This window comes from Momordica charantia (assembly GCF_013281855.1).
Source record: "Momordica charantia cultivar OHB3-1 chromosome 5 unlocalized genomic scaffold, Mcharantia_2.0 BLBB01000005.1, whole genome shotgun sequence".
NCBI classification, from domain to species: domain Eukaryota; kingdom Viridiplantae; phylum Streptophyta; class Magnoliopsida; order Cucurbitales; family Cucurbitaceae; genus Momordica; species Momordica charantia.
The window spans coordinates 24,384,030-24,407,025 of record NW_028275163.1 but is presented as its reverse complement, the minus strand read 5'-3'; the positions used below and the strand labels follow the sequence as shown (position 1 = coordinate 24,407,025).

Here is a 22,996-nt window from a genome sequence, read left to right as displayed (position 1 = left end):
GAAATAATTAAATAGGCCATGAATTACATGTTTGATGTGTAATTAAGCAAATCTATATTAACTTCTCTTTCACCACGGCATTATAGACAAGGCTATAAAAAACATAATTCAAAGATATAACTTAAGAAGAATAACATCAACATTATAGTATTGAATTCAACACGTGCGCTAAAAACATTTCTGAACTTTTCTTTTTCCTTTTTGGAAAACATACAATCCCCACTCGATAAAAATAACTATCTTAGTCTCTAAAATCTACTTTTTGTATCAATAGGGAAATCGATATAACACATGTGATTGAAAAGACGTTACAACATAATTTAGTTTAATGTAGTACACTATCATTGCACTTCATTTTTTAGTCGCCTTTTAAAGTGATAAAAAAATCTTCGTTTAAAGTCTGACTTGTCTATTTTGTCTTTTTCATGTACTAGAGAGAAATTTTGGTAAACTGAAATTTTCTTTAAAAAGTTTTAAAAATATTTATATGTAGATGAAGAATGTAGGTTATAAAGGGGGAGCAGATTTACTTTTATTTAATTTTCACAAAGTACTTATTTTTCCTTTTATTTATTTTCTTAATAAAGTTTATTTATACTTTTATTATTATTTAATTGTTAACAGATTAAATAAGTGAGATGTTGCGCCCTTTTTTTTTTGAGTTCTAATGTATTAATTATAATATATCAAAATGTATAATTAAGAAAATCCATATTAACATCTCTTTTTAACGCCGTTATACCTATAAAATGGGCAAACTATAGGAAAAATAATTCAGAAGACAATTTAAGAAAAAGAACGTCATTATAACATCGAATTATAATTCATCACGTGCACTAAAAAACCCTTCTAAACTTTTTTTTTTCTTTTTGAAAAACATACTATCCCCACTCGGAAAAAAAAAAAAAAAGCTATTTTAGTCTCTAAAATCTACTTTTTGTGTCAATAGAGAAACCGATATAACACATGTGATAAAAAAGATGTTACACCCAAATTTAATTTGATGTAGTACTATCTTTGTACTTCACTTGTGAGAGGCTTTTTAAAGTGGTAAAAAAAACGGTGTATTTTATCTTTTCATGCATTAGAGAGAAATTTGGTAAACTGAAATTTTCTTGAAAAACTTTTGAGGGTATTTATCGTTGGAAAATTTAGTGGAGCCAAAACAATAATTAAAAGAAGAAAAATGTGAGTGGCAGCAGCGGTGTTCTTTGGTAGAGAAAAAAAAAGGAGGAAAAAGGTTCGTAGAGCATTGTCGGCAGCTCGTTCTCGTGAGGCTAGTGAGGTTTTTCATTTTGTATTCCTAGGTATGACATAGTGTTTAGAAGCTAGGTGACTATTGTTATAACATCTAGAGAGAGGTTTGTAGAACATTTTGTGAGACCTATTGTATTTACCGCAGAATCATAATAAAACCCGCATGTAGTGGAAGATTGGACGTAGCTCGTACGTAGTTTAGTGAACTAGTATATAAATCTTTTGTCCTTTATTTTATTCATTATTGTGTAGTTTATTAGAATTTGCTGAATAACTGGGACAGGAAAAAAGTATTCGTAGTTAGCTATTTTGTTGTATATATAGTGAGAAACGATAATTTTCCCAATATTTATACGTGGATGAAGAATGTAGGTTTTAAAGGGAGAGCAGACTTATTTTTTAATTTTCACAAAGTACTTATTTCTCCTTTTATTTATTTATTTTCTGAATAAAATTTATTTCTCCTTTTATTATTCTTTAATTGTTAACAGTATTATAAATAAGAGAGATGTTGCACCCATTGCGAGAGTACATTTGTATTATTTTATTATCTGCAAACATTAGTCAAATTTAATGTACTAATAAGGGTTGAATGTCACAATTATTGTAATAATATTTTGATATTAATTTAAATTATTTAAAACTTTGTTAAAATATCATGATATGATTTTCAGCTTTAAACATGAAAAATACTCTTCAATTGCTTTTTCTACGTTGTCTGATTCATGAGGCCCCTCGTCCCAATAAAAATAAATTGAAGTCCGTCAATTCAGTCAAAAAACAATAAGACAAAATGTAAAAGAAGCCAATGAGTCGAAATCTTGTGCTAAAAAAAAATAATAATAATAATACTAATAATAATAAAGAAAGAAAAACTCACTTAAAAGGCTTATAAATTATACTAATTTGTTTTGCAACAAGTTTTGAGATGCAATTCAAAACTTCAGAAATATTATCGTTGAAGATTAATTTTCTATAACTTTAAACAAAACGGGTCTGTTTTTTTAATAAAGTTTGTTTTCTGTTATTTAAAAAGATATCTCTCGATATCTCTGAACAGTGAAAATAGTGTTCAGATGATTCAAATTCATGATTTATTGATTAGAAACAAGTGTCAATTACGGCTAGTCCAGTAAAATTTTAAAATAGTGTAGTAATCATGGATTAAAATTAAATTAAAAAAGATAGATGGGTGTTCGTTATGGCAACCCATTTGAGAAAATTATTTTTGAGTGAAATACTTATTATATAAGCATTTTCTTTTTAAACAATCAGTTAGATGCTTCCTCTAAAGTCACATCCGGTGCCTTTTATTCATTTTTAGAAATTATAATTTCGCTGAACCACTTCTGATAATTGAAAACTTAACATAAAATCACCGATCTACAACAACTTTTTAGGCAAATACAACAATTTGTTTTTAAGGAACATTTTTAGTTATCCATAGGTAGTTTAAAAATGCATGTCAAACACAAACACTAGAAAGGAATGGGGAATAAATTCAGTGGTTATATCATTTTCAGTAGTGTAAAGCAGAATCATCAAAGAGAAGAACATGCAAATTAGAACTGTAAAAGACCAGAGATTTTGGAAATTTTCATGAGAGAGATGCATGGAAGAAGAGCCTCATGTTTGTAATAAACATTAAAATTCTTTCTCCATTCAGCTCGCAAACTTGTACAGAGAGCTCAATCAAGGGATTCTCCCACAACACTGACACTAATTCTGAAAACGAAATATCTTAAGGGTCTGAAATGCAATCTCCTCATAATAATTTTAAGTGAATTAATGCCAACTTGACCTCCAAGAACAGATTCTGATCAATCCAGAATAATAAGTTGGAGATGGTGACTGATATGGATCTCCCACTCAAATTGGGAAGGTGGCTCTAACTTTTCTTTTCTTAAAAAAATTATAATTATAGCTTTAATTTTCTTTCTCTCATATGATATGATTTGATTCACCATTACTCATGGACAGTCACCCCATCAAAGCTACCTATAAAGAAGAGAACTACAACTAGAGACATTAAATTCACATGCTTTAATTTCATTACGACTTCCAACACAACACTCAACACAATTAACTTTTTATCTTATTGGAGACGTTTCAACTCGAGGAATTTCGATGTTATTTTATATATCAAAATCCATAACTGATATACTTTTTTTAGTACAACATGTGGGTAGGTGTCAAAGGAGGATCACCATCAATAACTTTCACGATTTTATTTTTGGTGTCGCAAAAAAGATCTCATTGTTATATAGAGATGACATCCTTGATTTATATACACAAGATTGCATTCAGAACGGTAAGGATTCGAATTCACGACTTTTTTATTAGAGGTAGATGCATATATAGCCTAGGTCTTGGAAGAACTATTTTCAAAGTATAAAGTAGGCCGTACATATATATACATAAAGATCTCTAATTTATAGATGTATTTATGAAGGGTTTGAATTCTATACTTAATAATGGTGAATTAATATTTAAAAGAGGATAAGATTGTATTAATTATGAAAATTTTTAAGATTTTGTTGAAACAAATACATACATATATACCCCACTAATGTGTGTAAAGAAGACAGCTAGATTAAGGGCATAAGGCACTGAAATGAAACACTGGAAGAACAAGATAAAATCATAAAAAGGCATTGATGGGTGGTGAATTTGAGTTGACACAAAATTGTTTCTTCCAGTGTTTTGTGTTTGTTGAATCATGATTTTATATCCAAAATGGAGAGAGATTGTGTGGCCATAATGAAAAAAAAAAGGCTTTTATATATTGTCCACTGAAATTAATCTATATATTATATTTTTTATTTATATCATCATGATCACCATATACCAATCACAATGCTGCTCAACTAACTTGGTTTGAGTTTTTGTGGTATATTGCCAACAAATATTATTCTTAATTTACCTAGCCCTTGCTTTTATCTCTTGAAAGGTTTGAAGAGTGGAGAAGAACTTTTTGTGGAAAGTTTGAATAATATTCAATTCAATTCTTCACAAGTATTCATTTTTGTTTTAAGTTTGCTAAGAATACAAATAAAATATCAAATTTACCGTAACTCATCAGTTGAAGCTCCTGAGTTCAATTAGTGATTTATGCCTTGTAATTTTATTTATTCCCCAATTAATATTTGATAATCACTTGTTGGATCTTGTTTGTACTAATTTCTAAGTCCATGAAAGTGTTAAGAATATAACTAAAAGATTAAATTTATCATAATTCATTACGTTGGGTTTAAATTATTTTAACTATCTCATTTACTCGACGCGTGGCTTGATTTGAAAATTTTCCAACTTAAATGAAAATAATAGTTTGAAGTGAAGGTTATAGACCAAATTCAAATGATTTTAGGCTTCAATTCTGGTTGGTTATACGTATGGATCCAACTAAATTCAAACTTGTTCACATTTTCTATATTAAAAAATGTGTAAATTAATTATTAAAAAATATTGTTTTAATAGCTTACTTTAGCATTCCTCCTCCTAATTATCAGATAAGAATAATCGGTAGGATTTCAAGTTTTTATGTTTGAAGAAGCATTCAATTTTCTTTCCTCCATATTCTTCACGTCCTATTATCAGTCAAGAGATGTCTCAGAAGAATATGATTTCATTCATCCTTTCAATCTATCAGAATACAGAGTAAGTACTAAGTAATCACACTGTTTTAACTAAATATTAGACTAATTAACCAACAGTCTTAATAAACTGCCCTTTACATTAATTATGTATTAAGTGACCAAATATGATTTCATCTGACTTCTAAGAAGACTGACGTCAGTATAAACTAGATTCAGGATAAATAATTAAATTTAAAGTACCCAAAGTTCAAATCTTATTAGACTAAGGTTTAGTATATATATGATCAAAAACTTGAAATCGGTATAGTTTTAGTAGCTTTATATTATTGTTAATAAATGATCATATCTACTTCTTTCGTTGAGGTCGAAGATTCAAATTCTCATGCCTAAAATTATTGTACTAAATTTTTTTGAAAAAGTTCTTTATACCATTCTAAGAAAAATGTTATAATCAAAGCAAGAATCTTCGCCATACATATATTTTCAAATTGAGAGTTTATTTCATTTAACATGTGATTGCATGGTTCATAAAGAGAATAGTTCCTAAAATTTATGATGGAGACAAGAAAATGTTCCATTTCACTGTACAGTAATATTTGTCATATTTTCGTATTTGTCCACACTCACCATTTTCCTTGCCCTCAATTTGCGTCTAAACTAATTATCTAAATTGTCTTTTCCCACTATTTTTAGGGTTGACCCTTTGGCCGCTAAAAATATTATATACTAAACTTTGGTTCAAAGGTCAAAAAGTAAATTATTAATTCCAAAAATTTAGAAATCAAACTCTCCAATTGCAATCAATTGACTGGTAATAGATGCATACGATGATGAAATATGGAAAGATGAGGTGAAATTATTGGTGGCTGCTCGCGATAAAATGATGATTTATAACAATAATTCGATTAAGAATAGAAATGCTAAATTGATGGATGATTATTTTAGTAATTACCAAAACGTGACGATAATTACAATACCAAACTATTGAGAGAGAAACAATGTTGTTGTGAAAATGGTGATATGATTCTAATACCAAATATGATTAGTGGTGCCAACTTTGAACATAGTTGACTAAGACATATATCTCAAGTGGAAATATTGTAGGTTCGAATGCCAATCCCCGTACATATTGTTGCACTAAAAAAAATATGAATGGTAGAGAAAAACACTGTTCGACATATGTAAAATACATTTTTAATTATATAGGCCCATTTAATAATCTATTTCGTTTTTGGAAATTATGCTTGTTTGCTCACAATTTCTTTAATATGTTTAAATTTTTTTTTTAATTTTAACCTATTTAAAAATGATTTTAGAAACTAGATGCAAAACAAAGAAATATATAGTGGAAATACTATTTACAAGCTTAATTTTTAAAAATGGAAAAAGAAAAAGAAAAACAAAATTATTATAAAACGAGAACTTAGGGCATGTTTGGTTGGAAACTCGTATTTTGTTTTTTTGTTTTCACATTCACTAAATCAAATGATCCAGCGAATACACGAAAACGATTTTTTTTTTTTTATGTATTCAGTCTTTTCAGATTCAGAATTTGAAATTTTGAAAATGCATCATTACATTAAAAATGATAAAAACTTTGATAAATATATTACTTCATATTATAAACTTATTTTATGTTTGTTAAAATTAAAACAGGTAAAATATAATGTATTCTAAATTATATAACCTTGTAAAATAACAATTATACAAAATTCATAAATAAACGTTAATAAATTAATTAATATAAGTTTAGGTTAAACTAAAATTTAGTTTACAATAGTTTACAAATATACTACTAAAGACACATTGAACATTTTTTTAAATTGAGATTCAATTACCAAATCTGTTACGAAACACATATTTATTTTATTTTATTTTATATTTGTTCAAAGACAAGTTGGTATGGCTTTTTGCCATTAATGCTTTTAATCCATCAAAAGTCATCATAAATATTGATACTCGTGATAAAAAGAAAATTGATAATACTTCAAAGCGTTTTAAGGTAGTTGTCCAAGAAGCATTTAATTAGTATTTGATTTTCACAACGAGTAATATTTACTTTCTTTTTTTAATTTAATTTTTGTGTGATAAATTAAAACATGGGAGTAGTTTGAACTTCCGACTTCAAAGGAAAAAATAAATATGGAAGTAACATTTTGAAAATTTATAAATCTAAATAGATTATTATTTTTAAAAATAGAGACTAAAATAGATTTAAACCTAAAAATTGATTTGATTTTAAAATCAATTTCAGAGTTGGAATAATAGTGAAATGAAATATGAGATGGATCTTTTGCGTGGGTCTATATTTTGTTCGGAATTTTTGGGCGGTGGTTACCAAACTAAGCAAAAGTCCAAGGCTTCACATACGGGCATCGGCATGGCCCCCAAATGAGAAAAGCATATTAAATACTATTCCCTCCTAAAATGACATTTGTGGTTGTCTCATTCAATTTCACACACTCTATTTGGCCAAAAGAGAAGAAAAAAAAAAAACAATAACATAAATCGTAACAAGATGAGTATTACATGTTTTTATTTTGGATAAAACTTTTGATAACTAAGAAAGATAAATGCATAAATTAATGTTTAAAGCATTCATTATCGACTTAGTGGTATATTTGAATGAATCTGTGATGTTGGAATAAATAATTTCAAATTTTTTTAGAGTCTAATAATTGTAATATGCAAGTGGGTCAAAGCAAAGGCAAAGGGCGTGCATGATCCCTATTTAAAGGAGTCCAAAGGCAGTCCTGTGTCTTCATCTCCACTCCCACTTTGATCTCACTCTAAGGAAGAGAGAGAATTAAAAGCAAACCCCTTTTTTCTTTTTCTTTTCTTCTCTTTATTATTGGTCCTAACCGCCCAGGAAAATGAAAACCGAACGTGAAGAATTTACAGATCAGCCCAAAAACAAAATCCACCATAATAATAATAATAATAATCACAATCATGATTTGGTTCACGATTCTTCTGTTGATCACAAGGGCAGAATTCCCCTCCGAGCCTCCACCGGCGTCTGGAAAGCTTCTCTCTTCATCATCGGTAACTGAATATTTTCCCTTTTTTCTTTTCATTTCTTTTTTTATTAATTTTTGTTCGACCAATCATATAAGCTTTTCTTTTCTTCAGAATATAATCTCTTCATTCACTTTCTTCTTAATTTTGGGTTCTCTTCTCGCTGCATAATCTGTCTATATTTTTGTTTTAGTACAGAGTTTTCGCCTTTTATTCGTTTTCCAATCATGTTAATTAATAATTTCTTTATTTCTTTTTGATGCATCTCGTTCTCTTTATTTTATGATATCACTTCCTTTGCTTTAACCCTATTACATATGGAGTTCTCGAAAACGTCATAATACAGTGAGATGTACGAAGATTTATTGTACCCTTTTTGCTTCAACTGTACGAGGGTGGTTATTTTATTTATTTATTTATTTTAGTGGGATTTCGGAGGATGCCATAATTAATTAATAAAACTAATTGCCTAATAAACGGGAGATTTTCAAAATTTTCTATACCACCTCAATTTATTTTTTTTTTTTTAGTAAAAATGCATAATGAAGAAAATTCTAATTTAAGACCTCCTGATTAGTAATACACAAGGTTTTAACTGTCGATGTCCGTGAAAATGAAAAGGTTTCAATCTCATGGAAATATCGATAAAATGTCGAGGTCGGATATTTATGTAAAAATTAGAAAAATTAAAAAATCCTAAAAAAATATTTAAATTAACAAATAAACCTTTTTCCATTTTTAAATTAGTTAAAAATTATTAATATTAATATTGTATATATATTAGTGACATTTTGTTGATATTTTTCATATTTTGTCAATTTTCTTGTACTACGATGAAAATGTCGATTCACCCCTCATGTCGATGTCGAACACATGAAAATATAGATATGTTGATGGAAATATCGACGTGTCGATGGATTTTTAGAACCAGGGTAATACATATCAATCATGTGTCTAGTTATAACTAAATTACTTTTAGGTGGGTCTACATACAAATGAAACAAATTTTACAGGGGGTCCATATATTTATAACTAAATTACTTTACCCCATTCTACTTTCTCTTGATTTCTTATTTTTCTTGATTTTATTGTTTGAATTTTTCGTTCTTCTTTTTCCTTTTTCTTTTTTCAAATTTTCATTGTTATTATTAAATTTTTTTGCAGACATCTCTTCACTTTTTCGCTTTTTATTCTCTCTGTTTTTTCACTTTCTTATATTCCTCGAAACCAATAAAGTCTCTATTTGGACAATTTTATAACCATATATCATCTCTCTTCATCAAAATCTAAGTGAAATTTTCTTATTTTTAAGTTCCAATATGATATCAAATATTATCCTTTCTTGATTAATAGTTGTATTTCTAATCATTGGCACATTTTAATTTTCTTTTTAATGAAATGTTGTCTTTTTTTTTTTTACAAATATGTTTGCCTTCATTTAAAGTTTTGTTAGGCTTAAGCTTTTGTTTTTGTGTGATTTATTCATGTATATATTAAATAAGTAAATTTTAATTCTAATATTTTAAAGTGAGACAAAACATTTATTTAATTATTTGAAAATAAAGTTTCAAATAAATATAACAAGATATGTAACAAGTAAAATCAGATTGTAATATTAATTAAATGTGACAAAACAATTTGTGATTATTGAAAAATAAAATTACAAATAAAATAAACAAATATTCTTTCATATTTTAGAAATATGCAAATGAAAATAAAGAATAAGATATAAAATAAAATAAAAAATTCTAATATAAATTTTATTGGTTGGAAGGAAGATAAGAAAGTGCAATAACGGTGAAAATAAACAGAGAAGAAAGGGAAGATATCCATAAAATTTTTTTAATAATAACGATGAAAAAAAGAAGGAAACATTTGGTTTGAAGGTAGAGGAATGAAAAATTAAGAAACAAGAGAGATAATATATCAATAAACAAGAGAGAGCAAGTAGAATATAGTAAAATAATTTAGTTATAAACATTTGGATAAACAAAATATAGTATATATTTGTATAATAATAAACACTGACACACTCTAAAAATATATTTTTAATTCCTTTACAAAAAAAAATATTTTTTTCAATTTATACGATAATAAACCCATGAAACAACCTAAATGGAGGAGGCATGGAAAATTCCCTTTAGGAAATTTTCCCAATAAACCTCTTCTCTGTCTCAAAAGTCATGAAATATGAGGTTTATTTATTTAATTATGTGGAGATAGAGAAATATCATCAAGAAGTTCTTTTCTTCTCTCTCTTTTTCTCTTTCAGAAGCAAAAGAATCTTGGATGACTACGTACCGATTAGAATTTAGCACACATCATATTATTAATATTATAACTCCTGTATCCTTTTCTAACCACACAAAACAAAAGTGTAATATGTAAAAGTTAATGTGGCCATGACATAAAGTTTTAAACTTTTGAAAGCAATAATACTGACCAGACGAGTTCAATCATGCGTATAAATCGTAGGCCATGGTTCAATGTGTTACCGACTAAAACAGTAAGTCAATCAACTCTTAAGATTTATGTCAAAAAAAAAAAAAAAAAATCTAAAACATCTACCCATAATTAAATTTATCATAACCCACCCACTTAAGTTTTTGTATTGATCCATAATTTAACATGGTATTAGAGTGTTCTGATCTCTATATTATCATTTAAGATATCTATGAATGTTTAAATTTACCATTTAACTCGTCAAATTAAAGGTTGATCTGACCAAAATAGACGACATCACTGTTTGATTGTTTGTTTTTAATTTATTTGATTTGTGTTTGTTTTATGCAGCGATTGAGTTCAGTGAGAGGCTGAGTTACTTTGGCATAGCGACGAGCTTAGTGATATATCTGACGAAAGTGATACGGCAGGACTTGAAAACAGCAGCGAGAAATGTGAATTACTGGACTGGTGTCACCACTTTGATGCCTCTGCTTGGTGGGTTCTTGGCCGATGCTTATTTGGGCCGTTTCTCCACTGTCCTCGCTTCCACAATCGTCTACCTCCTGGTAATCCCTTTTCTCCTTTTCTTATTAATTTAAGAGCACCATGTTAATTAAAATTATTTAACAATGATTTGGCATTTTATTTACAAACAGGGGCTGTCTCTGCTCACAGTGTCCACTCTGGTGCCAAGCTTGAAGGCATGTGGCGCTGAAATAACGTGCGACCAGCCCAGAAAGATTCATGAAGTTCTGTTCTTCACGGCCATCTACTTCATCTCCGTCGGGACCGGTGGGCACAAGCCTTCTCTGGAGAGCTTCGGCGCTGACCAGTTCGACGACGATCACGCCGAGGAACGGAAGCAAAAGATGTCGTTTTTCAACTGGTGGAACTCTGGCCTCTGTGCCGGCGTCATACTTGGAGTGACATTAATCGTTTACGTGCAAGACCATGTGGGCTGGGGAGTGTCCGGTGCGATTCTCACATCCGTGATGGCCATATCTCTTGCAATCTTCCTCCTTGGCAGGCCGGTTTATCGGTTCAGGGCGCCATTGGGAAGCCCTTTAACGCCGCTTCTGCAGGTTCTTGTGGCTGCCTTCAGAAACAGGAATTTGCCTTATCCTCCCCATCCTTCTCACCTCTATGAACTCCAATCCACTCACAACATTCAGGGGAGGCTCTTGTCCCACACAAAGAAGCTCAAGTAAGGTCCCCGACATCTCTCACACCGTGTTTCAATCTCTGTCTCTATAGTCTTAAAAATTTCAATCAGGTCTTTTGATTTAGTCACTATGGTCTTAAAATTTTCAATCAAGCTTTTCAATTTTGTCTCCGCAGCCCTAAAAGTTTCAATCAAGTCCTATAGTTGAGCAAAAAAATATGGGGAAGCACAACTTACGAGAGCAGCTTAGTTGGCAAGTCTTGAAGTCCCTTAGTTATACTAGTTTAGAAGTCTTAAATTAGAACATTTTGGTGAGTTTAATACCGAAAACACTTGAGGCTTCTCGAATTCGGACCTTGGATAGGCGTGGATGTCTCTAGATATAGGAGAGCATAGCACAGTTATCACAAAAAGAAAAAAAAAACAAACAGAATGAAAATGAAGAAGTGTGTTCTCAAGTACAATTCAGAAAAAATAGTGAAATTTTGTCAAATTGTAGAGACTAAATTGAAATATCGTTATTCAAACAAATTAAATCATCTGGGCTTATATAAAATATTGAAAATGTACAGGTTTTTGGACAAAGCTGCGATCATTGAGGAGACAGGTAATTCAAGTGGGAAACAGAGTGCTTGGAGACTTGCAACCGTTACTAGAGTTGAGGAGCTGAAGCTGATTCTAAATATGATCCCAATTTGGATAACATCTTTACCATTCGGAATCTGCGTGGCACAAACGTCCACATTCTTCATCAAACAATGTTTAACTCTCGACAGGAAAATCGGAAACAGTTTCATAATGCCCGCATCGTCCATGTTCTGTTTGGCGGCGGCCGGCATGATCGTCTCTGTCGCAATCTACGACAAGGTAATCGTTCCAATCCTCCGGAAAACCACAGGCAACGAGAGGGGCATAAGCATTCTCCAAAGGATAGGAATTGGAATGGTTTTCTCCCTCACGTCGATGGCGGTCGCCGCCGTCGTCGAGCGCAAGAGACTTGACGTCGTAAAAGACAACCCAACAAAAGGATCCATGGAGATGAGCGTGTTCTGGTTGGCCCCACAATTTCTGATCATCGGAATTGCAGATGGGTTTGCGCTGGTGGGCCTGCAGGAGTATTTCTATGACCAAGTTCCTGACTCCATGAGAAGCATTGGGATAGCGCTGTACCTCAGTGTCAATGGGGCTGCCAATTTCGTCAGCAGCTTGCTGATCACAGTAGTGGACCGGATCACCAAAAAGAGTAATGACAAGAGTTGGTTTGGGGATGATTTGAACAGCAGCCGTTTGGACAATTTCTATTGGCTAATAGCTGCAGTTGTGGCAGTTAATTTATGTGTTTATGTGTTCTTGGCTCGGCGGTATTCGTACAAAACACTGCAGAAGACGACGGTGGCCGATTGCTACGACGGAGACGGCAACGACAAGGGCAGAGACGCAAGTTCAACCGTTTGAAAAATACTCCCTATATATATATATATATATAAAATAATCTGTGGCTTTTTAGTACGTAGCTTTAGTTATCAGAAAGGTTTTTCTTTTTCTTTCTTTGTGTATTTGCAAACTATTAGGTGTCGTGTCGCTAATTTAATCGAGATATGTATGAAATATTTCCATTCTCCAATTTATAATGATATACAAGTCTGAAAAATGGGAGTGAAACGAATTATTTTTGTGTTTATGTGTCTTGGCTCGGAGTACTATTCCCATTAATATTGTTGGATTTTGTGAATAAATTTATTTTTAACAAAATTAAACAACCACAACTTTACGTGAGAGACAGTGTCATTTGTATAAACACATGACTTTATGGGGATTTGTAATGGGTAGCATATAAGTTTTCTATATTTAACAAAATAGCATGCATTTTTTATATTTTCAGATATAGCATTTTGTTGAAAATCCTGATTTTAAAATTTTCAGTATTCCCAAATTACCCTTTTCAGTTATCGCTTCGTTATTATATATCAAACATATATCACATATATATCAGGAGTATATCTAAAAGCATTAGTATATCAGAAGTAAATCAATAGTATATCAAAAGTCAATCAGTTCTATATCAGTTGTATAATAGTAAATCACTATTTTACCTGCTTTAACCCTTTGTCTTATATTTTTTTGATCAATTAGAAATTAGTAGGTATTGACATGCATGTAAAATGAGAAAAAAATTTGATACTTACTGAAAATGAGAAAGAAAACTTGAAAAGGAACATGCATGTGAATGTCAATGGTGACTTTCGAAATTACTGTGAATGAGAAATCAATTAGAAATTAGAGGTAAATAGAAACTTAGAGTTTTTCTGTATATCAATAATATATCAGTGATATATCAAGTATACATTGTACATATATCAATAGTACAATTAAGTTTTATTTAAAGTTTTAAAGATCAAAATGAAAGCAGCAACAATGTCATTCTTAAAAGGTTTAAATGTCATTCTTGGGTATCAACATCAATATCAAATCAGCAGCAAAGTCCTTCAACCAAAAATTTAAAGGTTTAAACATCAAAACGAACCAGTAGCATAAAGCAAAAGTAGACTAACAATGTCATTCTTAAAATTCTATAAAAGAAGAAGCATAAGTTTCATAAGCATAAGTTCCAACAGTCTAGAAAAGTGTAAGTTTCATTCTTGTATAATCTTTAGGTAAAAGCTTGAAACATCAATCTTCGTTCTTGGTGATTGTCGTGTTTTCGGAGATACTATCTTTGAAGCTTTTCATTTTTCCAAAGACAACAGTTTTGGCGTTGGTTTATGTTGTCTTTTGGGACGAACGACATCAACATTTTCGATAATGTTTTTTTATTTCATTTTGTGTGTTTGTACCATAGCTTTTATCTAAAAAAAATTTATTTCATATATTAGTATATCATAAAACATATATTAGAGGTAATATGTTCGAAATAATTGGTAGATATCATAGTTATATAAGAAGTAAATCAATCTCATATCATATGTATATCGAACATATATCACATATATATCAAGAGTATATATGTTAATTATAGTTATATCAGAAGTAAATCAATAGTATATAAGAAGTCAATCAGTTCTATATCACCTTTAGTAGTAGATATCATAGTTATATCAGAAGTAAATCAATTTCATATCATATGTATATCAAACTTATATCACATATATATGAGGAGTATATCTGTCAATCATAGTTATATCATAAGTAAATCAATAGTATATTAAAAGTCAATCAGTTCTATATCACCTATAGTAGTATATATCGTAGTTATATCAGAAGTAAATCAATTTCATATCAAATATATATGAAATATATATCACATTTATATCAAGAGTATATCTGTCAATCATAGTTATATCATAAGTAAATCAATAGTATATCAGAAGTCAATCAATTCTATGTCACCTATAGTAGTAGATATCATAGTTATATTAGAAGTAAATCAATTTCATACCATATGTATATCAAACATATATCACATATATATCAGGAGTATATCTGTCAATCATTAGTATATCAGAACTCAATCAGAAGTAATTTATTGTTGGTTCGGGCCTGCAGGGTATATTTGTAATTTATAATGTGGGCCTCCGTTTTTTTGCCAAAAAATGCTATATTTGAAAAACCCAAACCTTGTTGCTATTTTGCTTATTTTCCTAATTTTTTTTGCCATATCTCAAGTTGCCCCTAACTTTATACGAAAAAATTCTTTGCTGTTTGAAATTAAAAGATTATTCTCACATTTTTTTAAATAACATTATTAATTGAGTCTTGTGATTGAAGTACCTGTTACTTTCACACGTTGATAATTCGTCCTATCCTAAAACACAATTGTTTGGAAACGAAATTCGTCCTATCCTAAAACACAATTGTTTGGAAACGAAATTGTCTTAAATAAACAACGCTAGCTATTGTTGGGTTCGGATTGTTCAATTTTGCATTTCTTTAATTTTTCTATATTTTGCTCAAAAAATTATGATTAGTACTCTCTTGCTCACACTACAACTTCATGTTATCCTTGAACCTCTCTTATGGGATGTCTAATCTTAAAAAATTGATTGCTTTGAGAATAGAGATATACAATATTGAAGGGTCCAAATTTACAAAATTATTTATTTGACACAGATGTCAAATGGGTGCTCATACAAAATAAATAGATATAAAGTTCAATCATGCACTTTACGTGATTTTGTAAGTCAAGTTTCTATAAGTTTTTTTTTTTTTTGAGCAATCAAGTTTTTGTACGTTACATGTTTCAACAAGAAAAAAAAGTTTTTGTACGTTACAAATTGATTAGTTTTTTTTTTAAATACAAGCATCATCAATAATCCTAACAATTTTTACTAGACCATCTTCTAACCATACGCAATCCAAACGCCAATGAAGTCCCCATTTGGACCATCTGGCGAGTCGCACCATTTCCCTCATGAGGAGTAAAAAGAATACTGACCATACCAAATAGAATACAACATCGTCCAATGTCGTGGAAGAGACATCCCACCTCAGAAAAGATCGTGAAACCTGTTTGCAAAGTCCGAACACACCACTGAGATCCCACCTCAGAAAGATCGTCAAACCTGTTTTGCAAAGTTCGAACACACCATTGAGAGTCCGTCTTCATCCGGATGGAATGGAAAATCACATTATCTTCATTAATGTTGCAACAATATTTTAAAATATTCTCATGTTTCGATTAATCCAAACCCTTTTTAGTACTAATGAAAAATTAATTGGGCAGTTGCAATACTAGCGGAAAAAAAATGCAAATTATCGATAGCAAATTTTGTTAGTCCAAGCTTAAGCCATGCACGATTAGAAAAAAGTCTAATTTACTCTCAATCCAACGTCGCCTAATTAAGCCCAATGCACTTATTGTCTTATTTCTATTTCTTTCATCACACATAAACTGTATTCTCATATACCGTTCATTTAAATTATTATTTACATTTGGATATATCGACTCTTAGAGACGACATGCCAATTTTTCTTTTAACTAAATCAACCTAGCTGTATACTGTCTCTTTAAGAGATGACATACAATGCTACGTATCTAAATCATCTCTTACCTATAGTTGTTGTACTTGGTAAAGGGACAACCTTGTGACAAAAATATTTACAAAACGTTATTTTTAATAAGTTTTGAATTACCATTATTTTCATAATAATTTTAAATACTAACAATATTTTTTTAAAAAAAATCCCCTATTATCAAGGGGTATAAGTTAAACAAGGTTAACCACTCTCCCATATTTGGGAGGAGTGGACTGAGCAAGTTAAAAGAGTAAAACAATAAAATTTAAAAAATATAAATTAAAAGTATCCAAAAAAGCTAATTTAAGGAAGTCCAAAGCCAGTCCTCCCTCTTCATTTCCACTCGCTTTTATCTCACTCTAAATCGAAGAGAGAGAGAGAAAGAGAAAGAACAAAAACGAAAGAGAAAAGCAAACCCCTTTTTTTTGTTCTCTTGTATTAATGGTGATCTCTCCTTAACCACCGAGGGAAGATGAAAACCGATGAGAAGCAAACTGAATTGGCAGATCAGCCCAAAAACAAAAACAAAAGGCAAAATCATCAAAATTATTTGGTTCACGATTCTTCTGTCGATCATAAGGGCAGAATTCCCCACCGAGGATCCACCGGCGTTTGGAAAGCTTCCCTCTTCATCATCGGTAACCGAATATTTTCTTTTCTTTTCTTTTTTTTTATTCAACATTAATCCACTTAATTCCTAAGCTATAGGTAACCCTTTTTCTCATAGGAATATATTCATATAAATATATATTATAACGTATGAATTAATTTAAACCATTTTCATCTAAATTTATATATGTCTCAGTCTCATCATTTTGTATTTTTAAGTAGGCATTTTCATATAAATATTACTATTATTAATATTTAAGATGAATAAAAAAGGTCAATTATATCTGATTGAATTGGAATTATAGTTCCTTAGTAAAAAAAAATTGGAATTATAGTTTCATTAACAGATACAAATAAGTTTCACACATATTCATGATTTTTAAAATATTTTTCCAATATTTATGTAGAGTTGAGATCTAGACATTTTAAACTTTACTAAAACCTAATACAGTGCGATGTACGAAGATTTATTGTACCTTTTTGTTTCGACTGTACGAAGGTTTTTTTTTCTCTTTTTGGGTGGGGGTTTCCTGATTTAGGAGGGTGCTATAATTAATTGATAGAACTAATTGCCTAATAAACCTCATATCTTTCTCTAAAGCCATGAAATATTCATACGCAGTGTATAAAAATGTCGTAGGAAGAGAAATATCATCAAAAAGTCTTTTTTTTTATCTCTCTTTTTTTTTTCAGAAGAATCTTGGATGACTACCGATTAGAATTTGGTACACATCATATTATTAATATTATAAACTTTGAATATTTTTCTAAACACTCAAACAAAAGTGTAATCTGTAAAAATTAATGTGGCGATGACATTAAGTTTTAAACTTTTGAAAGCAATAATACGGACCAGACGAGTTCAATCATGCTTATAAATCTAGGCTACGGTTCAATGGGTTACGGACAAAAAGTGGAAGAAAATGAACTATTAAAGATATGTCAGTAATACACCGCTTTAAACTTTTGGATTGATGGGTGACTTAACCTCGTAACACACCGCTTTAAACTTTTGTTTGGTGCAGCGATTGAATTCAGTGAGAGGCTGAGTTACTATGGAATAGCGACGAGCTTAGTGATATATCTGACGAAGGTCATACGCCAAGACTTGAAAACAGAAGCGAGAAATGTGAATTACTGGACTGGTGTCACCACTTTGACGCCTCTGCTTGGTGGGTTCTTGGCCGATGCTTATTTGGGTCGTTTCTCCACTGTCCTCGCTTCCACAATCGTCTACCTCTTAGTATCCCCTTTTCCCTTTTCCTAATAATTCAACACCACCATGTGAATAAACTTATCTAACAATTATTTAGCATTTTATTTGCAAACAGGGGCTGTCTCTGCTCACAGTGTCCACTCTGGTACCAAGCTTGAAGGCATGTGGCGCTGAAATAACGTGCGACCAGCCGAGAAAGCTTCATGAAGCTCTGTTCTTCACGGCCATCTACTTCATCTCCGTCCGGACCGGTGGGCACAAGCCTTCCCTGGAGAGCTTCGGCGCCGACCAGTTCGACGATGATCACGAGGAAGAAAGAAAGCAAAAGATGTCATTTTTCAACTGGTGGAACTCTGGCCTTTGTGCCGGCGTCATATTTGGAGTGACATTAATAGTGTTTGTGCAAGACCATGTGGGCTGGGGAGTTTCCGGTGTGATTCTCACATCGGTGATGGCCATATCTCTTGCAATCTTCCTCCTTGGCAGGCCGGTTTATCGGTTCAGGGCACCATTGGGAAGCCCTTTAACTCCGCTTCTGCAGGTTCTTGTGGCTGCCTTCAGAAACAGGAATTTGCCTTATCCTCCCCATCCTTCTCACCTCTATGAACACCAATCCACTGACAACTCTCAGGGGAGGTTCTTGTCCCATACACAAAAGCTCAAGTAAGTGGCCTATTAGGATTGAAGTTTGAAAAAAATAACGAGTGAGTTTTCGAGTGGATAAAAGATGACTTAAAGTGACTGAATTGAATCATTTAATCTTACTTTCTTAAAAGTTAAATCATATGGGCAGATTTTTGGACAAAGCTGCGATCATGGAGGAGACAGGTAATTCAAGTGGGAAACAGAGTGCTTGGAGACTTGCAACCATTACTAGAGTTGAGGAGTTGAAGCTGATTTTGAATATGATCCCAATTTGGATGACTTCTTTACCATTTGGAATCTGCGTGGCACAAGCATCCACATTCTTTGTCAAACAATGTTTAACTCTTGACAGGAAAATCGGAAGAAGTTTCATAATGCCCGCATCGTCCATGTTCTGTGTAGCCACGGCCGGAATGATAGTCTTTGTCGCAATCTACGACAAGCTAATTGTTCCGATCCTCCGAAGAACCACAGGCAACGTGAGGGGCATGAGCATCCTCCAAAGGATAGGAATTGGAATGGTTTTCTCCTTGATGTCGATGGTGGTCGCCGCCCTTGTCGAGCGAAAGAGACTTGACGTCATAAAAGACAACCCAACAAAAGGATCCACGGAGATGAGCGTGTTCTGGTTGGCCCCACAATTTCTGATCATCGGAATTGCAGATGGGTTAGCTCTGGTGGGGCTGCAGGAGTATTTCTATGACCAAGTTCCTGACTCCATGAGAAGCCTTGGGATAGCGTTTTACCTCAGTGTCAATGGGGCTGCCCATTTCATCAGCAGCTTGCTGATTACAGTAGTGGACCGGATCACCAAAAAGAGTAATGGGAAGAGTTGGTTTGGGGAAGATTTGAACAGCGGCCGTTTGGACAATTTCTATTGGCTAATAGCAGCAATTGTTGCAGTTGATTTATGTGTTTATGTGTTCTTGGCTCGACGGTATTCTTACAAAACCCTGCAAAAGACGAGGGTGGCCCACTGCTACCATGGAGATGGCAATGACAAGGGCAGAGACGCAGTTTGAAAAATACTCCCTATAATATAAAATATAATCTGTGGCGTTTTAGTAGCTTTAATAGTCAGAAAGTTTTTCTTCTTCTTTCTTTGTGTTTGTACAAACAATTAGGTGTCATGGCGCTAATTAATCGAGATGTATGTAATTTCCATTATTCAAATGATACTTGTTTGGAAATAAAACGCCTAGTTCTCTACCAATAGCTATCCAACTAAGACCTAACTAGTTTCCTCCTCCACACGACAAAATAGATCACAGTTTAATCAACAATAAAATGAAATACGAGATAGGTATAGAAAAGCAAAATACCAGAAAATATATTTGTTTGTCCAATCATCAGCAATATGCATGTAGAAGTTGATGGAAAGATCATGCTCTTCTGCAGTATGCAAGTTCAACGATTGCAACGAGTATTTTGTTGGCTTAATCCTTCAACTCTTCAAAGTTCCAATGAGAGAAGTTCTTTTCGTTTCTTATAAACAAAAGTCAGAAAATGGTTTCATATTAAAATAAGCAATATATATAACTTCAAAAAAACTAGCAGGCAAAAGGCATATAGTTCTCATCAGTTGATCAAAAAACCATCCATTCTACCTCTTCATGAGATTACTACTCATACACAGAAGACACAACTTCATCATAATTTAGCCTCCAAATCCAACATCTATCATAACAATTATATAGCAGAATTCACCAAACAACAACAGAGGAGATATTTTAACGATTAAGTGTAAGATAGCAGAATTGATATTAGACACAAACTAAAAAACAAGTGGAATGGACCTTGATAGGTGCAGAACAAAGTAATGGTGGATGTACTATTGGATTCTCCATAGGGCAGGTGGAAGAACTGAAACAGATAAACAGAATTTTCCATTCAAGACATGATAAACAGAATTTCATAAATTAATTGAAATCGAATGCAGATGAGATAGGCATAGGTAAACTTTATAAATAGTATAAACCTGAAATTGGCTGGAGAGAACACTCCAATCCAATAATCATAGGACACTGGATATGCCCGCCGTGGATCGCTAGAGACCGCCAGCGATGTGATGGCTGTGCTGAGAGAGAGATCCTTGTAGACTTGTGGAAAGTTAAGTACGGGCTTTAAAAAAAAACTTCGAATGTCTGTTAATAACAAACAATCGAATCTTGACCGTCATTGAAATATATATATATTTTTATTAACTTATGTGCGTTTTATTTCCTACATTCCCGCCGTGATTTTTTTACTGACATGGACAATGGCATAATTCGATTTTCACATCCAGATTTAAAAATGAAAGAAAACAAACAAACAAAAGAATTCGTTAAGTAATTACTGGGGCGATAGATGTATCCAGCGAGCAACACTTGGCACGCCCTGATTGACTGCAAAGGCCATGTAATAACCGGGCGGGGCCACCATCCCGTTTGTAGGAGCCGTACACCCAACTCGGTACCGGCCGTCGCCGTCGGGAATGCTCGCCGTAACGGCCAATTTGACCAATCGCTGACCTTGAGAAAACGAATGCGTGGCAAAAGGCGCACTCGCCAGATTCACTTCCACGATCCCCACTACGGGTAGTTGAACCGACACGAGCACGTCGAAAACGGCGCCGTAACGTACCGTCTCCGGAATCAGCTCAATAACGGGACGGAGATTCGCTCTGTCGGCCGATAAATATTCGGGCCAGAAGGCTTCGATGCGCAACTCCGTCGGAAATTCAGCGTTGAATTTATAGAAGTAATGAGGATTACTACCGGCAATCAAGATTCTCCCATCCGGAAGCAGGTTCGCCGTGGAATGGTACATTCTGGGGACGGTCCCTGGGTTGAGAGTCATGAACCGCAATCCGGTCGGTTGATCGGGCCGATAAAGAACTGGATGCAAACAGGGGCTCGAGGCCTGCTCGAATCCTTGAGTCCCCGCTTGGGCTCCGTTAATAACAACCACATCGCCGGTGGGAAGCATCACCATATCCCCCATGATTCGGCCGAACGGCATATCCTCCAATTCCCAAACCGGTTCCAAACCGGTGGCTTCGATTTTCCCACAGCTGCCGTGCGCAGGGGTGTCTCTGCTCCTCTCGATAAACGCACCGTATTGCGCCCCTCCGCAAATCAGGATCACGGCGCTTGAATGATCCCCTTGGAGTGGCAGCATAACCGACGAGCCAGCCGATGGGTAATTCCGTGGCCCACCATCCAACGGTGGAAATTCCCTCACGATTTTGTTTCCCTCGTGATCGTACATCACTGCTCTGTTATTCGCGAAGATGAATAGATGCCCATTGGGAAGAAGATGGACATAAGGGTATAAATTATCCATTTGACCGTCCTCAACGTCGGCCAAGAAAGGGAAAGCTACAGCGCCATTTTTCCTCGGTGGGTAATACTCGACGGTGTTGGCCCCCCTGCCGCCGACGATTATCACCGAACCGTCCGGTAAAATTTGATTCGTAGCGTACCATCTCCCATCTACTAATTCCGGCACCGACAATTCTTCCCAATCACACGATCCGTTGGGCTCGCAGGGTTGAAATTTCCGGAACTTTCTGAGGCCGTCTAGATCGCCGCCGGTGTGGAGGAGTGTGCCGTCGGGGAGGAACTGACCGGAGGAGCACCAGGTGTCGGTGAGGATCGTTAAGGGTCTAATTTGGTTGGTTTGAAGGTCGAGGACGACGGAGTGGGCGTAGCAGTCGTGCTTGAGAACGGCGTCGTTTCGATCGTTGCGGCAATGGCCTTTCCGGAGCATATGGCGAGATGGGCCGATGTTGGTCCGGTCTAAGAGGACGACGGTGTTGAACCTCGTGACGGCGGTGTGCATGGAGGCAATGCCGGCGTTGGGTACGAGCAGCTGCCACGTGCCGGGTAGGTCGGCACGTGTGGAAATAATGGAGAAGAGGCAGTGGAGAAACAGCCAGAGGCAGAGGGAGAGAGAGAGAGGGAAATCCATTAGAGAGAATGAGAAAGACCAGTAGGACCTGCAAGTAAGGAGTGAGCAGCGCTTAAAAAAGGAATTGCAAAGTGGAGATTA

General features: G+C 33.5%; 3 protein-coding genes across 12 annotated transcripts; 2 read left to right on the top strand and 1 right to left on the bottom strand.

Annotated features, from left to right (window-relative positions):
• The first annotated feature begins 7,610 nt into the window (after positions 1-7,610).
• On the top strand, positions 7,611-13,159 carry LOC111014970 (protein NRT1/ PTR FAMILY 5.6). Its single transcript, XM_022289851.2, has 4 exons — positions 7,611-7,898; positions 10,665-10,882; positions 10,973-11,520; positions 12,051-13,159. Exons 1-4 carry the CDS (start codon positions 7,727-7,729, stop codon positions 12,931-12,933), a joined length of 1,821 nt encoding a protein of 606 aa, XP_022145543.1. The 5' UTR covers positions 7,611-7,726; the 3' UTR covers positions 12,934-13,159.
• Positions 13,160-16,834: 3,675 nt separating this feature from the next.
• On the top strand, positions 16,835-19,994 carry LOC111014971 (protein NRT1/ PTR FAMILY 5.6). The gene is made up of 4 exons (XM_022289853.2): positions 16,835-17,129; positions 18,126-18,343; positions 18,432-18,979; positions 19,110-19,994. The coding sequence occupies exons 1-4, from the start codon at positions 16,964-16,966 to the stop codon at positions 19,981-19,983; spliced, it is 1,806 nt and encodes a 601-aa protein (XP_022145545.1). The 5' UTR covers positions 16,835-16,963; the 3' UTR covers positions 19,984-19,994.
• Positions 18,001-22,996, bottom strand: LOC111014972 (glyoxal oxidase-related protein). 10 transcript variants are annotated; one of them, XM_088124099.1, is made up of 8 exons: positions 21,300-22,996; positions 20,940-21,105; positions 20,758-20,824; positions 20,569-20,638; positions 20,284-20,446; positions 19,708-19,993; positions 19,082-19,605; positions 18,001-18,988 (listed from the first exon to the last, which is right to left on the bottom strand). In XM_088124099.1, exons 1-2 carry the CDS (start codon positions 22,913-22,915, stop codon positions 21,072-21,074), a joined length of 1,650 nt encoding a protein of 549 aa, XP_087980225.1. In that variant the 5' UTR covers positions 22,916-22,996; the 3' UTR covers positions 18,001-18,988; positions 19,082-19,605; positions 19,708-19,993; positions 20,284-20,446; positions 20,569-20,638; positions 20,758-20,824; positions 20,940-21,071. The 10 variants fall into 10 exon arrangements, with proteins under 10 accessions (XP_087980225.1, XP_087980219.1, XP_087980221.1 ...); XM_088124093.1 differs by having other exon boundaries at positions 18,001-18,363; positions 18,449-18,988; positions 20,284-20,824; XM_088124095.1 differs by having other exon boundaries at positions 20,569-20,824.

Coding starts and splice junctions, on each gene's coding strand:
- LOC111014970 (XM_022289851.2), top strand. CDS start 7,727: ATGAAAACCGAACGTGAAGAATTTACAGATCAGCCCAAAAACAAAATC. Junction 10,883..10,972: donor CCACAATCGTCTACCTCCTG/GTAATCCCTTTT, acceptor ATTTACAAACAG/GGGCTGTCTCTGCTCACAGT. Junction 11,521..12,050: donor TCCCACACAAAGAAGCTCAA/GTAAGGTCCCCG, acceptor GAAAATGTACAG/GTTTTTGGACAAAGCTGCGA.
- LOC111014971 (XM_022289853.2), top strand. CDS start 16,964: ATGAAAACCGATGAGAAGCAAACTGAATTGGCAGATCAGCCCAAAAAC. Junction 18,344..18,431: donor CCACAATCGTCTACCTCTTA/GTATCCCCTTTT, acceptor ATTTGCAAACAG/GGGCTGTCTCTGCTCACAGT. Junction 18,980..19,109: donor TCCCATACACAAAAGCTCAA/GTAAGTGGCCTA, acceptor TCATATGGGCAG/ATTTTTGGACAAAGCTGCGA.
- LOC111014972 (XM_088124094.1), bottom strand. CDS start 22,915: ATGGATTTCCCTCTCTCTCTCTCCCTCTGCCTCTGGCTGTTTCTCCAC. Junction 21,106..21,299: donor TGGATACATCTATCGCCCCA/GTAATTACTTAA, acceptor TGTTATTAACAG/ACATTCGAAGTTTTTTTTTA.